The following is a 17,318-nucleotide window of genomic DNA, read 5'->3' on the forward strand; positions in this document are numbered from 1 at the left end:
ATGATGACGGAGGAAGGGCGGGGGGGGGGGCTGCGACTATGTCCGCTCACATCTTCCACATTTCAAGAGGATATAATGAAATATAAGCGCTGTGGAACCTACAGGAGTAGGAGTGCCAAAATATGCTTTACCAAGGGCATATTCAAAAACTAATTAGCAACGTTTGAATAAGCTCTGCGAACAGACCTTAACACTGGATAACAGCCTTATCTATTGCTGCCCAGAGTGGAATAAATTATGTAATGTGGTTGCGGAAAGTAGTAAGGAAGCAGAACCTAGAAGAGACCAACATGGTTTTTATCCTGCTTTTGTGCGCGCTGAAGAGTAAACACTTGCATGGTGTAAAAAAGCTGGCTGCCAGTCTAGCAAATAACTCTCAGACAGTGGCTACTAGTCAAGCAATCCGCGAAGAAACTGTGTTTCTTCGACAGCTGTATGTTGCTCCAAGGGGAAACAACCCACCAAACTGATTTCGCGGGATGTCCATCAACGGATACACCACTCTAGAGAGCGCCATTCCTAATTCCCTGTTTAAAGCAGTGAATACTACGTATCTGGGGCTACAAAGCGCAGTGATTCCCCCAAATTTTTGCCGAAATTAAGGCTCGTTTTGCTTGCCCCTCAAGGTGTCATAATAAGGTTTTAGCTCGGAAATTATTATTATAAGCCTGGCGAAGTTCGAAAACGGCCATAAGAGGGCTTACTCTTTGAAGTCGCCGTCAACAACGAGGCTCTCGAGTCCTGCGGTGAATTCTGCGCACCTTGCGCTGCCGACGAAGCACGCCACATTCGCCAAGGCCACAACTGTAGACGTCCTGTCAAAATAGAACAAGCACAACTCTGTTTTCTGGGACGCCTTTCAATAAGGAAGCGATGAAAATGCTCATCCCTCCATTTTTCCTTCCTTTTACGCGCCCAGTAGGCCAAGCATCAAAGCCAGTAATGTAAATTCGAAACATGGCGAAAAGCCGGAACATGAAGGAAAATTTACATGGGACTTCCTGTCCATCCTGTTTTTATCTTTTCAGCTTTAGCGCCATCTTGTATTTTGCAGAGGAATCAACCAGCGCTCAAACACACTTACCAACTTTCCACCACTAGCAGTCTATTTCAGCATGTTCTTCGTAACTTAACAACGCCATAGAAAATAAACTTCTGGTTTTGTTGCCTCTTCTAGCCAACGAAAGGAAATCATGCTCATAGTTTCGACTCAAATGGCGGATATAAAAGATGCCCGGCTCGACGGTGCCTCCCCCACCACGACTGCCGGAAGTAATAATAATAATAATAATAATAATAATAATAATAATAATACTTTATTGCGCCAAATATTTAAAAAAATGTACAGAAATCCGGCCTGCCAAAGCCTCATAGGGCTTGAGCGGCAGAGCCCGACAGGCAGCGGAACCGCGCAGACATACACACAGGCAAAAAAAAAAACACATTCAAAATAACGGACATCAAATTAGTATGACGGTGAGAACAAAATAGACACAAGACTCATGTTACATGAAGGAAAAAAAATCCTCATCAGATTAAATCGCAAGGAAGAAAAAACAAAGTGGCATGACAATACCTCAGATCAGTGCAATAAATACAGCAGTAACCAATGAAATCACAAGATTTACTTGACAGGTGGTAAAACACATGCATGATGTCGTAAACCCGCGAATTAACGTATCGCAGCATCTTTTTTATTTTGTATTTAGTTTTTGCCCGGCGAACACTTGGAGGTAACCTGTTAAAGTGAAAGGGAACGTAATAATCTCTTAAACGCCTTCCATATCTTGTAGACCGTCGGGGAATACAAAAAGGTTCCTTCGGTCGAAGAGACCGTGTGGGAACATACGGAATCTTATAGTCACTAAGCCAAAAATGTTTCAGGACGATCGTTTCCATCAAAAGGCGATCAAAATCAGGTAGAGAAAATACCTTAAACAGATCAGAATTGGAGGGAAGGCCTAAATCATAGCCGATATTTTTTAATAGAGATCGTAGGAGAGAATTAATCCTGCACTTCCAGCGAACTGCACAGTGACCATAAATCGTTATGCCATAGCGCAGTATGCTATAACCAAGGGCGTTTACGATAACTTTGCGTATTGAAAGCGGCATGTAGTACCTGATGTTGTAAAGCACACAGGAGACGGTTCGGAGCTTTTTACAAACGTGGGACAAGTGATCATTCCATGAAAGAGCACTGTCAAAGTATAATCCTAGGTATTTCACTGTATTTGTATAGCTCAAGGGTACACATTGACATTGGGAACAATCAGATCCGTGCAAGAAAAGGTGATGGTTTAAATCTACCTTCTTCATCGGGCTGTGAAAGCATATAAGCTGTCTTAGAGCTGTTAACTTTAATTAGGTTGTTTGAGAACCAGTCCATAGAAATTATTGCTGCAGCTTGAAGAGAAGAAATTGAGTCAGAGTAGTTCGGTGACTGGGTTACAAGTACAGTATCGTCAGCGTACTGGTACAGGCCTACAGGAACAAAGTTTGAAAGGTCATTCACGTAGACGTTAAATAACAGGGGACTAATTATAGAACCTTGCGGGACGCCAGCTTTAATTAACAAAGAAGCGCTCTTTGCCCGGCCAATGGAGATATATTGCGTTCTCTGCAGTAAAAAAATTTCCAAAAGCGAAAGAAACGCTCCACGGAAGCCTAACTTGGACAGTTTACACAATAACACACTGTGACACACGCTGTCAAAAGCCTTGCTGACATCCAGAAACAGTGCACACACCACTTGGTTATGTTCAAAAGATCGATTTAACATGTCAGAAAAATCCTCCAAAAGCATTTCCGTCCCTTTACCTTGTACAAAACCATATTGACACGGTGACAGGATTTTGTGCTTATCTAAAAAACTTGTCATTGTAAACAGCAGATATTTTTCTAATATTTGAGTCAGACAGGGCAAGACTGAAATAGGACGATAATTCTCATACCTATTACGTGCACCACCTTTGTGAATTTGGGTAACTATAGCGGCTTTCATGTTCACCGGGATCATGCCGCTTGAGATAATGCTGTTGAACAGCGATAGCAACACGCCTTTAAGTATGTCGAACAAGGTTCGCAAATCATCAACTGAAATGCCATCTATTCCCACAGATCTATTGCGTTTAAGACCAAAAATAATTGAACAGAGGTCATCCTCACTTAGCAAAGGTAGGTGTGCAGATTCAACTGTGCTGTTCTTCAGAGTACAAACTAAGGGATTCTGTTGCGCACTGCCCGAAACTTGCGAGAAGAACCTGTTGAATTCATTAGCTATTTTTTCTTCATCAGTGCCGAAATATGACACAAAATCTTTGCCATCATTGCCACGTCTTTTGACACCTCGTAGATTGTTAATCAAAGACCACGTTTTTCTAGTATCAGAGCCTGCATTCTTGAACTTGTTACGAAAATGTACTCTTTTAGCCTGACGAATCATTGCGTTTACTTTATTTCTTGCAACCTTAAACTTGGACCGTAGCAGGATAGATGCAGGTGCACTTTTCGACTGGGCCCAGAGCAAATCTTTTTCTTTTATAGCTGATAGTATATTTAAGGTCATCCATGAGTTTTCTTTATTGCGCTGCCTGATTTCAACCACGCGAGTAGCCGCTTTCTTAAACTCTTGTAATAGCTCAACAAGCTTATCATAAATGTCTTTCGGGGGCACGTTTTCCAAGAACACTTCCCAATCGTATTCCGATGCCAGTCGGTAAAAGATTTTGTGATCGCAGATGGAAATTTCTTTTTTACCGCTATCTGCTGTTGGAGGGTTCGATTTCCGGGCTAAAGAACAACAGACAAAGTAGTGGTCTGACAGCTTTGCTTCGACGATAGCAGATTGTAGGGCACAATTCGAAGCTCTTATATTTATGTGGTCGATGCAAGAGACGACAAGTTGCCCTGACAGAAATTCTTCTCGCGTAGCTTTCTGGATAGTTGGTTGCAGTCCCCATTTTGATAACAGATCAAGATAATCTGAGACCAGAGCCCTAGAAGGGCGGAAGGTATCTATGTTAACATCGCCTATAACACAGATATAATCTTCATGCGAGTGGGCTGAGAGGGCGTTGTCAAGTTCGGCCAAAAAGAGCCTGCCATTGAAGCAGGGGGGTCGGTATACTGAAAAGAGTATCAGAGAGAGAGCTGGCGTGCTCAAACGCAATGCTACTACTTCTGCTTGCTGGAAGTCAGAATTTAGCTCTGTGACAGTCCAACTGTCTCTCACAAAAACTGCGACGCCACCCCCTTTTCTAGCAGGTCGGGTACAGGAAATTGCTTGGTAACCTGGTATTGCATACTGATTGAAAATATCGGCTGAAATATTGATTTCCGTCAGTACAAATACGTCAAATGTTGAGCGAGAAGGTGAAGTTAGTGCCATGAATTCATCCCAGTGCTTTCGGATACTGCGGATATTAACGTGCGTCGCGCAAAAAGCAGGTTGTGCGTCACTTGTGAAAAATTTTGTTACTTCGGAAGATGTTGTACATGCAAGGAATTCGAGATCACCCATGCTCAGCAGATCTTATCCAGGTCAGACATCTTCTCAATGCGGATAACAGTCTTGACTTCTGATTTCTTGGCCAGAACTTTGCCGTTACGTGTGCAAACAAATTTCTACTGCTTTTCTTTTCCCTTAGACCTGGCCAATCGGAAAAGCTCCTTGTTTGTCCGTGTCAAATTTTCGTTGAAATACAGCCGAAGGTGAGACTCATCCGTAGGTAAATCGCGAAGCTTTTTCCGTAGAGCAAGCCATACTTCTTTAGACGCCACGTCACGCATCTGAACAAGGATAGGGGGAGACGAACTATCCTTTTTCGGCAGTCTGTGTATTGAAGCGACTGTATTCGCTTCAAATTCTGGAAACTCTAGTGTCTCAGCTAGATCGCCCATTAAAGAAACCAAATTCTCATTAGGGTTGGTTGGGAGGCCATGTATTTCAAAGTTGCATCGCCTGCTGTACTGTTCAAGATCATTAACTGCGCACCTTGATTGATCCAGCAGCTCAGCTTGAGCGACAACAGTCTCAGAAAGTGATTCCACTCGGGCATGTAGCTGGGTTAACTCAGCTTGGTTCGCTTCTAGGGTAGACATGACAGAGTCATATTTATTAGAAAGGAACTCAATTGACGTTTGGATTTCAGTGACGGTTTCAGCCATCTTTTCACCTGTTGCCTTAAATTGGAGCAGTTCCTCCACTTTAGTTGTGAGAGCTTCAACCGTAACTCTCAGTTGGTCAAGTTTGCTGTTAACTGCAGAGAATTCATGACCAAAAGAAACGTCACTATCATCCGAGTCTGACTGATTGCTTGCACTGGATTCGCATGATGGGCATGTCCAGGTTTCACGCTTAGCAGTCGACATTTTTGAAAAAGCATTTTTCGTGATAGCAGAACAGCTCTTTCCAAAGTGGTAGCTACTTTTGCAACGAGAACAAGTCAAACACTTTCCGTCCACGGGTTTGGAACAAGCAGAGCATGTAACAGGCATTTTTGCAGTCAGCGGCGAAAAAATATACAATATATCCAGTTTCAGCAATTGGCAAATAAAACTCACCTGCCAAGAGCGAGAAGCAGGGTTAGACAAAGAAGCGGATTGCCGCTGACTGCGATGATGCCTGGGTGTTGACGGTTTATATAGCTGTTGGCAGACACCACGTGATCCTCCACCCGGCTTCTTGCATCCGGGTACTTTGGGCTTGTCGGCTGCACGTGGATGATAACCGACCAGGTGGACGCATGCGCAACGGGACAGTCCTAGTGGCAGCGTCCGAGATCGCCGTGCGGGCGCAGCCGCCCCTTGAAGATCGCGGTACACCTGATCGGCCTGCCAAGAGCGAGAAGCAGGGTTAGACAAAGAAGCGGATTGCCGCTGACTGCGATGATGCCTGGGTGTTGACGGTTTATATAGCTGTTGGCAGACACCACGTGATCCTCCACCCGGCTTCTTGCATCCGGGTACTTTGGGCTTGTCGCTGCACGTGGATGATAACCGACCAGGTGGACGCATGCGCAACGGGACAGTCCTAGTGGCAGCGTCCGAGATCGCCGTGCGGGCGCAGCCGCCCCTTGAAGATCGCGGTACACCTGATCGGCCTGCCAAGAGCGAGAAGCAGGGTTAGACAAAGAAGCGGATTGCCGCTGACTGCGATGATGCCTGGGTGTTGACGGTTTATATAGCTGTTGGCAGACACCACGTGATCCTCCACCCGGCTTCTTGCATCCGGGTACTTTGGGCTTGTCGGCTGCACGTGGATGATAACCGACCACGTGGACGCATGCGCAACGGGACAGTCCTAGTGGCAGCGTCCGAGATCGCCGTGCGGGCGCAGCCGCCCCTTGAAGATCGCGGTACACCTGATCGGCCTGCCAAGAGCGAGAAGCAGGGTTAGACAAAGAAGCGGATTGCCGCTGACTGCCAATGTGTGCTGTTCTGGCATTGCGCTTATGTTTCCAACACACCTGTGCCGTCGAAGCCACCGTGTAATTCTGAATCAAAGGTAAAATATGATTTTTTCGCTTAAATGGGCTGATCCTGTAATGCTAAAGGAAGCAGCTTCACGAATGTTCTCCAGCAATAATTTTTTCCATGCGTTTAGTAGGAGCTCGGTTATCTCTAGTAAAATTTGAATTTCCGCGTCTACGCGCCTTTACTTCTCCTCTCGTCATTTTTGCACGCTCAAAGGTCGGCGCTTCTCCACCGGCCTTATCGTCGACGCGCGCTGGAATTCTCCGAGGGGTGGAGCTTCCTGAACCGTCGAAGCTGCTCTGCTGACTGGCCGCGACCACGGTAGCTGCATGACGCGTCAAAGAATCTGACCAATGGACACCTGTGAACATAATTACGCAGTAGCGTGCTACGGAGGCGGTGCGAGCATGAAAAAGCCGCCGGAAACGACTCGGAAACTTTCAAGGGCGATTTTGTCTTATCTGCCGCGTCTAAAAGTAACTCAGTTCAGGTGTTCAGGAGGAGAGAATGCAGTGATTGAGCGAGTTTATATACTCTAGTGAGAAGGTGTTTCAGAGCTCCTTTAAGCACATAGGACGAGCAGCGAAAGGTGCAAATAAAAATAAACAATGCTATGTTCGATGAGTAATAAACATTCCCAAACACAAGGTATATTTCTGCGGAGTTTATTATCGTCAACATTGCTTCGAAAAAAATGTAAGTTCCTAATGAAAGTAGACCGGCATGGCAGCTTAGAACTTTAAAGCCGTTGAAGCGCAGATGTAGCAAACTATTTATGTTCAACATTCTCGGAGAACAATTTTGCAAGTTGAAAACTTGTAAGATACTCCGATGGAAATATTTAAGGTAATGATCGATTCTTCTGATATGCAGCAAAATCTTCCTTTTGAAGTGTTTCCATCGATCACATCGAACAGTTAAGACTGCCACAGACCAGCAATGAGGAACTCTTTTGACAATAACAAAATCTTAATAGAGAAAAAAATTCAAGACTGCCGTCAGGCGATTTCCTGACATATTGATTGTTATAGTGAAATCTTACATTATATGAAAAAAAAATGCATTCAATGGCGGTTTCCCGCTTAAAAATGCTTTTGTCCGGAATTATTGGGTATGACCGCTTGCGAAGCATTTATGTCTAACATCCATTATTTCTCAGTGGAATGAAGAAGATGATACAGTACTACCAACGACGACGAAGCGCTAGCGCCGAGGTGAAGAAGAAGAAGAAGTCTGTAGAAGGCTCGTGCTGGAGAACTGCCGCTTGTGTGCCGGTCCCTCGCCTCGCTGGTTCCCGGACTTCTTGCGCCAGGGTCTTTATCGCTGGTGCTTCAACGTGTCAATAAACCGCTCTACATTTGGTAGAGGTTGCGGCGGTCACCTTTCCCCATCACCGTGGACCTTCGCAGTCGCACCATCCCGATGTCCAAGGCAGGTCAGCAGCCCCCCAGTCAACAGCCAGCCCCCCGCCGGAGCCAGTCATCTGCTCCGGTGCCGTCCGGCAGCGGGACCCAGCTGTTTTCAGCGGCCACAGCGACCAGGATGTGGAAGATTGGCTGGAGTCGTATGAACGGGTGAGCCGCCATAACAACTGGGACGACCGCGTCAAACTCACCAATGTGATTTTCTACCTCAGCGACGTTGCGAACCTGTGGTTCCGGAACCACGAGGCCGACATTCCCACCTGGGCCGTTCTGAAGAGCACACTCGCGGAGGTTTTCGGTCGTCCCGCCGTGCGGAAACTGCGCGCTGAGCAAAGCCTGCGTGTCCGAGCTCAGCACACTAACGAGACTTTCACGAGCTACATTGAGGATGTAGTGGACCTTTGTAAGCGTGTTGACCCGGCTATGACCGAGGCTGACAAGATAAAGCATATCCTGAAAGGCATCGACGACGACGCCTTTCAGATGTTGTTGGCGAAGAGCCCCACCACCGTTGCCTCGGTGTACACCCTGTGCCAAGGTTTCGACGAGTTGCGGAAACAACGCCTTTGTGCTCGTCGCTCTCCCCCACCTGCCGACTCCATCTCCGGCCTGGGCATCAACAACGACTTACTCGCTACCATCAAAGACTTCGTGCGGGACGAGGTCGCCAGGCAACTCTCGCTCCTTTCTCACCAACACTCGTCACCGCCCGTCCTCAGTCCTGAGATCCGGCACGCCATCACGCAGGAGGTCGCCGATGCACTTCCTTGTCTTCGGCAACCGGCACCCTTGGCTCCCCAGGCCGGTCTTTTCCCAATCCAGCCCAACCCTGTTGCCGCCCCGCTGAGCTACGATCCTGCAGTAACCGTGCCGCCTGCGCCCGCACCTGTGCCTCTCACCTATGCCGACGCTGTCAGAAGACCACCGCGGCAGCAGGCCTATGCATACGCTCCTCCTGCGGTGTCTGCGCCTGCTGCTCCACGACACCGTTTCGTGCCCGCTGCCTACAATCCTTGGCGCACGGCTGATAACAGACCTATCTGCTACGCCTGCGGTATTCCAGGCCACGTCGCGCGCCTCTGTCGACGTACTATGCCTGCGCCTCTGCACCCCCTGCCGGACTACCCCGGTACGGATCGCACCTTCCGCCCACCTTTCGAACCACCCCATCGGGGCACCTCGCCTGATCGCGCGCTTGGTCGCCAGCCCTACGTTTCCCACCGCTCGCCCTCCCCTCGCCGCCGCTCCTTGTCGCCCATGAGGCGTCGCACCGCCACCGCCGATTCGGAAAACTAGCAGCCGCAGTTCCTGGGGCACGAACTGCGCTCTCATCGCCCTGCTCAAGTCCTCGCCTTTCACCGCCGAATCTTCTTGACGTGTTTGTAGACGGCGTCCCGACACTTGCGCTTGTGGACACTGGGGCCACCGTTTCTGTTATTAACGAAAACTTCTGCCGTTCACTTCGAAAAGTTACCACCCCATCTTCTGGACTCTCCCTCCGTACATTGGTCCTTACCGTATCTTAGAGCGTATGTCACCTGTGAACTATATCATCGAACCGGTGACACCTTCTTTGGACCATCGCCGCCGTGGTCGCGACGTCGTTCATGTCAGCCGCTTGAAGCCTTATTACAGTCCTCTCGTCGTCTCCTCGCCTTGAGTCGCCAGGATGGCTCCCTCTTTCCGCGGGGGCAGTTGGAATGAAGAAGATGATACAGTACTACCAACGACGACGAAACGCTAGCGCCGAGGTGAAGAAGAAGAAGAAGTCCGTAGAAGGCTCGTGCTGGAGAACTGCCGCTTGTGTGCCGGTCCCTCGCCTCGCTGGTTCCCGGACTTCTTGCGCCAGGGTCTTTATCGCTGGTGCTTCAACGTGTCAATAAACCGCTCTACACTCAGTGCCTAAATAAGGCATCGCAACACATTTTTCTTTGTTTACTCTGCTTTTAAAGAGTTTTTGCGCTCCAAACAACAGGCATTGCCTGTTAAGGACGAAAACGCTGATACTGAACTGTCACCTCTGCCTCTGGTCATTTTGTTCGGCAGCTGCGGCTACGGAATGGCAGTGTCTAAATGCCCTCACCTGAGATCTCGATCCCACGCCAACTATGTGTCTGTGCGAGCGTTCAGCACAACAGTCTGCAATGAGGTCTAAACGTGACATATGGTGGTGGCGATAAGCCCTTTACATCAGCTATAATATTAAGCAGCATACCCCATGTAGGTTTCAAGCTGGAACCAATTGCGCAGAGATGCGATTGCTTTCTCCCCATTGGCATGTTGTGTTGGCGAATAAATACGTCCTTTGGGAGGGTGAACTTTTCTTCGAGCACTTACTAACACCGTTGGGACGATTTGACGGAGACATCGGGTACTTGTTGCGTCAATAGGCCGATTCCGCAATAATCTTTACAACTGCGCGTTATCTCAGACCTGGAATACCAATGTCCGTAACGTAAAGAAAAAAATGGCAGAACTCTAGCAGAAGTGCCAACGCTCCATGCTAGACCTTGCTCACACTGGCTAACTGCGGATTGCTTTCATTGCTGCTCTCGCTCAACCCAGCTTCTCCGAATAAACCAGCTTTTAAAGTTGATGGCGGTGCAGTTTAACGCTCTCATAGAGCACTGGCACTCTACAACCGCACTCTATCGACCTCCGTTTTGCCTGACAGTACCCAGCACCAAGCCATGCAAGCTGGCCCGGCGGTCTTCTGCTCCAACTCCCTACACCAGTGGGACATCACCCTCTCGAACGGGACTGACATCCCAGATGTTGAAGACTTAATCACATCACCTGAAAAGGTGAGCAACTCTAACTAGTGGGACGACGCTTCGGGACTGAAGAGCGTAATCTTCGACTCAACTGGCATCGCCAAATTATGCTCTCGCAACCACAAAGCCAGCCTCTCAACATCGACGGCTTTAAAGACAGTTCTCTCCGAAGTATTCGAAATTCCCGATGTAAGAAAGCTGGGCGTCAAATAGAGCTTACGCCAACAGTTGCTGATGGTGGGCAAACGGTAACGAGCTACTCTGAAGATTATGTAAATTCATGCTAAGGGGCCATTGCCCAGTGGCCCAAGGCTCATAAGATGAAGCACATTTTGAAAGTGACTTTGGGATGACGGATTTCAGGCCCTCTCGAAGAGATGTGGCCATAGCGTTGCCGCAGTCTTCAGTCTGTCAGACACGACGAGCTGCGCAAACAGAGTGGCCAGCACACCGTACCAGGCAATTGGCGGCCTTACGGCTGCATTCGAACACTTGGTGCTACTTATCGCATCAAAGATTTCGTGCGCAAAGAAGTTGCTTGTCAACTTTCGCTTCTTCCCACTAATTCAGAGCTATCCCAATACTTAGCTTCCAACCCTCGTGATGTCATGACGAGAGTGGCCGAGGCCCTTCCAGTCCATTAACTCGCTCCTGTCACCACATCACTAACACTCTCCAATACCGTGGCAAGACCGAAGCCACTGCCGTTCAGCTACTCTTCAAGAAACCCTTCGCCTCAAGTGCCTGTGCGTGCGCCGACGAATTTCGTCAACTCACTCCCGCAATTACACTATCCCTTTCGAACGAATGACAAGCACCCTATTAGTCATCGCAGCACCCTATTAGTCATTCTTGTGGATTGTTGTTTATGTGGCGCTGTATTGTTGCCGGAGTCTGCCAGTATCACGACTGCCTCTCTAAATTCCCGGTTACTGGGCTTCTCAAAATCTGTACTCAGCTCCTGCCGATGCGCCAGAGAGTCCAGCCTCTTAAGCCGGCCGTTCATCCTTATATCTACCTGCCGCTCATGTCCACTGCACACCACTTCCTCTTTCCAATATGACATCATCCTACGGTTACTCAAGCGGAACAGTATATGGCGCAGTTCATAAGGCAAGAACTGCGCAGCCAGCAAAATGTCGAATCTCTTATTTCTCTCCCGAAAGTCTAACCAATTTTCAGTGGAGGGCGTTTCCGCAACCTTTTAACGCTCCTCTTCCTTACTCGCAGCGTGCTCACATTCATGAAAACGCTGGACTGGTTGAAAAAGTGTGTATACGACAGCTCCGAAGCAGCATATCAGACTTGCTCGAAGATGACAAGATCGCATAGCGCAAACGTCCAGCAGAGAGGGGAGGGTTAGAGGGCAGCTTAAGCTCTTTTTGTTCGTGTTCGTACGTGCTATCATACGCCCTATCAAGGAAGCTATTCGGACGCAGGGATAGCGGCTCACGGATATGGTAGTCAGCGAAATCTGAATTGCTATGCCTGTTGTGCGCTTTTTATTTAAGAATTACACAGAAAATTTGAGACTAAGACAGTGAAACTTAATGAAAAAAATTTCTATCGCGCATAATTTGCCGCTTGTCCTAAGAAACACTGTCTAACAACCAAGCAGGTTTTAATACCCACACACTATGTAACTCAGCCATCGTTGTGCAAGACATCAGCACAGGCATCGGTAAACAAAATGAACTCAATCAGCATATTAATATTCACCGAGAATCTTGCCGAACTTTTCACTTTTCTCGAAAGGCGAAGGCGAAAATAGGGGGACATTTGTTTCGAGGGTGGGCAGTAAACTGGAAACTCCTTCAGATTTAAAAACAGCCTTGTTTGGTTTAGTCGGAAAATAATGTTGGGTTTAAGATTCATTCGTTGCAAGAGTGCATAAGCAGATATTTTGATCGTTTCCGCCACAAAACGATTGTTGATAAGATGGCCCTCAAACATCATGAAAAAGTAGTGGCTGCTCGATTTCATAAGGTTTACAAAAAAGTTATTCCATATGAATTTTTGAAATATTAGAACATTAGTCGGATGGGCAAACCCCTGCAGCCAATTTGAGCATTTTAACTTTGCGCTTATTGTCCGCAACAAAAGTTGAAGAGACGTATACTCGTAGAAAAAATAATTACTGCAATACTAACTCACGTCACCGTCGTCTGATGTTCTGATGTTCCCAGCAGACGCAGCATTAACATACGCATATGCAATTTAACATTTCAGGTGACTAGCTTACGTAATCCCTCCAAAGTATATTGTGTTCAGCACACGAGCATGTTGTAACCTTTGGGGCTGATAGTACATACATATTGCACTTATATATTAGCAGGTAAAAGAGAAGACGCCTTCTATAACTCTTCATTAACGTTTCCGTGCGAACATCTCCGTGTTCCTAGCCGATTTTCCTGGGCCTACGAGACACTCAGTATCATCGAACACTGATCTAGGCAGCCCCAGAGATCCTGCAGCTCGAGTCAAGAAACAATGATGAAAATGTCGATGCTAGCGAAAAGTCGACTTCTGTCTGTTTCAGTAAAATGTTAATTGTGTAATCCGGAGGGGAGAAAAGAGAAAGAGCTGATTTGTGCTCAGGAAAGTAGCAGGTTACCATGCCAATGCAGTGACACCCTTGACACAGTATAAGCTTTATATTAATGTTTTAACACTCACTCTTCAGCCGAAGGAAGGAGGTCTGTGGTGGCGTTGATGGCCTCGACCCTGCTTCTTATAAGGCCTTCCACGCGCTTCTGAAGTAAACAATGAACATAAACATGTTCATTATTATTGTATTACCGAATTTCATGCACTGCAGGCTAAAAGAAAAATGTAGACAGAGTAGTCTAGTACACAACGCGTTTTGAACACGAACAAGAAGCGTAGTGAGTGCCAAATATAATCAGTTATTGCAGCAGCATTCAAAGAATTTGTGCTTTAGGCTTCTCATATATAAGTTTTAGAAGTAGCTTCTCTAAAGAAATGCATTTATTCATAGAGCATTGAAACCAATATAAAAGACAATAATCGTATAGTAAAGCAGCTTTCAACCTCGTTGTACGGCTGCAAAAAAATGATCTGCCAAGCCACTTACCAGATTGGTAACTATAAAGAAGATTGTGCAGTCAAAAGTACCGCCGTCCGCAGTTAACACGAGGGCTGTAACCCATGGCCTGGACTGACAATATTGCCAAGAGCGCTGGACGCTGTGTCAGAAAGTATGCTGCTCGGTATGGTTGCAGCGGCTGATAATAGCGGATGCCCTGCATACTCTAAGCATAGTCACGGACCAAGCGGCCAACGCTTCGTGGCGTTATTGTCAGTCAAAGGCAGTTGCTACGGAAAGCATGCAAGCACTTGGTATGCCTACATGAACCAAAGAGCTGGTTAACTAGCCTCTTGCGCATAATAAAAAGCCCAGTTCAGTTCTCAGAGGCTCAAAGACTATATTCCAGATTATAGCGAAGGCATAGCTCCCTATGGGCACAAAGAAGCATCTGCATGGGCGCACTTGGGGGGCCTGCTTGAACATTGGGAAGACACAGAGGACACAGATTTCCAACGTTCAAGCTGGCGTCCACAAATGGAATCACGCGAACTATCCCGGAAGAATAAAAATATCTATGGAGAAAGCCAAAATATCAACCATTCCTTTAACCCTGTCGTTTATCCTTTAACTTCTACATGTGCTGCTTAGAGTGCATACAACCGAAGCGATAAATTAGCCGCAGCTCTCACAGTCAGTAAAAGCAGCATCGCCCGAGTTAATGCCCTGAACGAAATGGGATATCACCTGGATGCTACACCGCAATTTAGCTGCTACCTTTTCGTATTTTCGCTGTTACATCGTTCCCTGCGCCTGTCACAAGTTTCAGCGTTTTCGCTGAGCAGCAGCACCAGGAATCTAACAGACACAGTAATATTGATCTCTATAAATACGGTCACGTGTGGTTCTTGTGGACGGGTTAATAATTCCTTGTTAAATAGGTTAAATCCACAACTTAGAAATCGTATGGATGCCTCCTAACCGGTCGCGCGGGGTTAGCCGCTATAGTCCCAGGAAGGCTCCAGGTCTGGCTGTTTGCAATTTGGAGTCCATCGGTCACCGCATCACTGGACACTTTTAGTTGCTGCGTACGTAGCGACATTGCGTACGCAACGTTTACTACGTTCCGTATGCTGTAAAGAACACCCCCGTCACACTTATAGTTGGCCGTACCGCCGCAGAGCAGTCGCGTAGCGCGTTGTGTTGTGTCGCCATCTAGTGACAAACACTTAAAGCGCTGTAGCGCTCGGCTGAACATTTTTCAGTTTCTGGCAATATGAATAGTATATTACTGTATGAATAGTAATATGAATAGTATTTTTAATGGAGGAAGAAATGTATAATGTTTAATGAAGTGCAAAAGTAGGCACATGACCAAAAATAATTATTCGATAGGTGCGGTTGCTATGACGATAAACGTACACAACGTTAGTTAGGCTTAAAAGGTCAAAAATCGCCTCATTATCTGAAAAACAAGGGGCATTTGTCCCTAATATTTTGGCGTGTGGGCGAGAGTAGACAAAATAAAAGCTGACAGCACAGTTTAGAGCGAGCCATCGCATTGAAGAAAGCAGCGGCGAAGTGAAATCGGACCAAAGAGGGTGAGAAGGTCGCCGCCATGTCCTCTACGCAGCACGTAGCGTCCTGCGTTGCGTACGGCACGCTATGCTTTATAGCGGCCGGGCGTCCGCAACGCGCGGTTAGGTTGGTTTGGTTTGGTTTATGGGGTTTAACGTCCCAAAGTGACTAAGGCTATGAGAGACGCCGTAGTGGAGGGCTCCGGAAATTTCGACCACCTGGGGTTCTTTAACGTGCACTGACATCGCACAGTACACGGGCCTCTAGAATTTCTCCTCCAAAGAAATTCTAGCCGCCGCGGCCGGGATCGAACCCGCGTCTTTTGGGTCAGCAGCCGAGCACCATAACCGCTGAGCCACCGCGGCGGCTGCAACGCGCGGTTAGATACGTTGCGTTCTGTGCATGCGCATTCGTCACCCGCGGTGTCGTTGCGTGCGCAAGCTCACTGCGTACGTCCAACTAAAAGTGTCTCCTATTTATAGTTTCTGCCCTCCATCGTACAACATTTCGTCACAATACAGCACTTATAGGTAGTGCATCAATGCCTACGGCCAGGCCCGGCACGAATACCGTCATACTAAAATTGTTCCTGCTTGGTTGCTATTACTTTCAATAAATTGAAAGTTTACTGGACGTTTACATCAGTGGTAAACTTAATAATGTGGCTATAGACCAAGACTATGTTTAATTAATGATTAATGTTGGGGCTATAGACGAAGACTATATTAAATTAATGATTGAATTTTATGTCCAATTAATGATGTTGAATTAATGGTGGGTCGCTCCGGGAGAGCAACCTGCACTGCACTAAATCGACTGCTGGGAGCACCTGCCATCGCAGGGCAAAGGTGCATCGCTTAACTGGTGCGCTACTGTGCCAAGAGGGGTTTGAGGACTCCTAGGGATCTATGAATATGGGAAGTGACACAACAGGCAATCGCGTCATAGCCTTAAGGCAGAGCTTCAGTGCTCCCTCCGATATTTCCAGGTAATGCTGTCTAGGCTGTCCAGCTTGAAGGAGTGAATTAGTGAGCAAACGCAGCGCACATGGTAGCATGTCACACTACACGAGAAGCTTGCGCGATTCAGAGCAAACACTCAACGGATAGAGCGCCTTCTGGGGGTATGTTCGGCTTCGCAACACACATTTGTCGCGGTGTTTTAAAAAATAGATTAGGAATGACGTAGCATAATTTCTTGAACACTACTTCTTGGAAGCACCCGCCAGCTGTTAACAAACTGGCACCTTCGTGGGTATAGTGTGAAACGAGAGAAATATTTCGGAAAGTTTTGCACACGCGTAACACGGTGTTTTAAATATACGTCGTCTTTAAAACAAGGTTTTATACACCCGGAATCTATACTAGGATAAACGCTGTAATTTTTCACGAAAGGGCGACATAACAGGTGCTATTTGAAATAAAAAAGCTGCTTTGAAAACGTCTGCTTCTATGTAGTGCCCATTTCTCACCCCCAAGTTTTACCTTAGTCGTCCCAGCCGGTGATAGCAGCGCCTCCACATGTTGCTTTCATCGCAGATAGGTGTTTGTCTACAGCTCGTCCGTGAATAATGAGGTGAATGAGAGCGGTACAGAGCGTATCTGATATTAGAGGCAACAGCAACGGCCGTGCGCGGTACATTTAGTAGTGTTGTAGAATTCGCCTTTCACCTGTGGAACTTCAAGGCGCTCGGTCACAGCCGAAGTGTCGTCAGCTGGCCGCCATTGTTTATCACGTCTCGAGGCGTTTTCAATGAAAGTAACATGCACCTCCGCACACGTATATACACTTCTCCTCTCATATAAAGTAATCATATAAGAGTGGAATAGCCTTGTTAAAGTGCTGTAGATCGTACGAAGCCAAGGTGCCAGAACATTCAGAAATGCCGAAAATTAAGGGGCAAACTTTTGGTCTCCGTTTAATGATGCGAATGACGCACGAGCGCGCGAGGGAGCGCAGCACCATTTATGTTCACGGCAGCGAAGTAACTTTTCATAACCCATAGGCAGCTTAGCTGAT

General features: G+C 47.2%; 1 protein-coding gene across 1 annotated transcript in view; it reads right to left on the reverse strand.

Annotated features, from left to right (window-relative positions):
- LOC149370530 (uncharacterized) overlaps window positions 1–17,318 on the reverse strand; it is a 108,961-nt gene that overhangs the window by 13,300 nt on the left and 78,343 nt on the right. The window contains exons 17-18 of the mRNA XM_089577946.1: window positions 13,352–13,428; window positions 705–815 (exon numbers count right to left, since the gene is read on the reverse strand). Coding sequence (XP_089434072.1) covers window positions 705–815; window positions 13,352–13,428 — 188 coding nt within the window. The remainder of the gene's footprint in view (window positions 1–704; window positions 816–13,351; window positions 13,429–17,318) is intronic.

This window comes from Amblyomma mixtum, chromosome 1 (assembly GCF_055824585.1).
Source record: "Amblyomma mixtum isolate Tamu chromosome 1, ASM5582458v1, whole genome shotgun sequence".
Taxonomy (NCBI): domain Eukaryota; kingdom Metazoa; phylum Arthropoda; class Arachnida; order Ixodida; family Ixodidae; genus Amblyomma; species Amblyomma mixtum.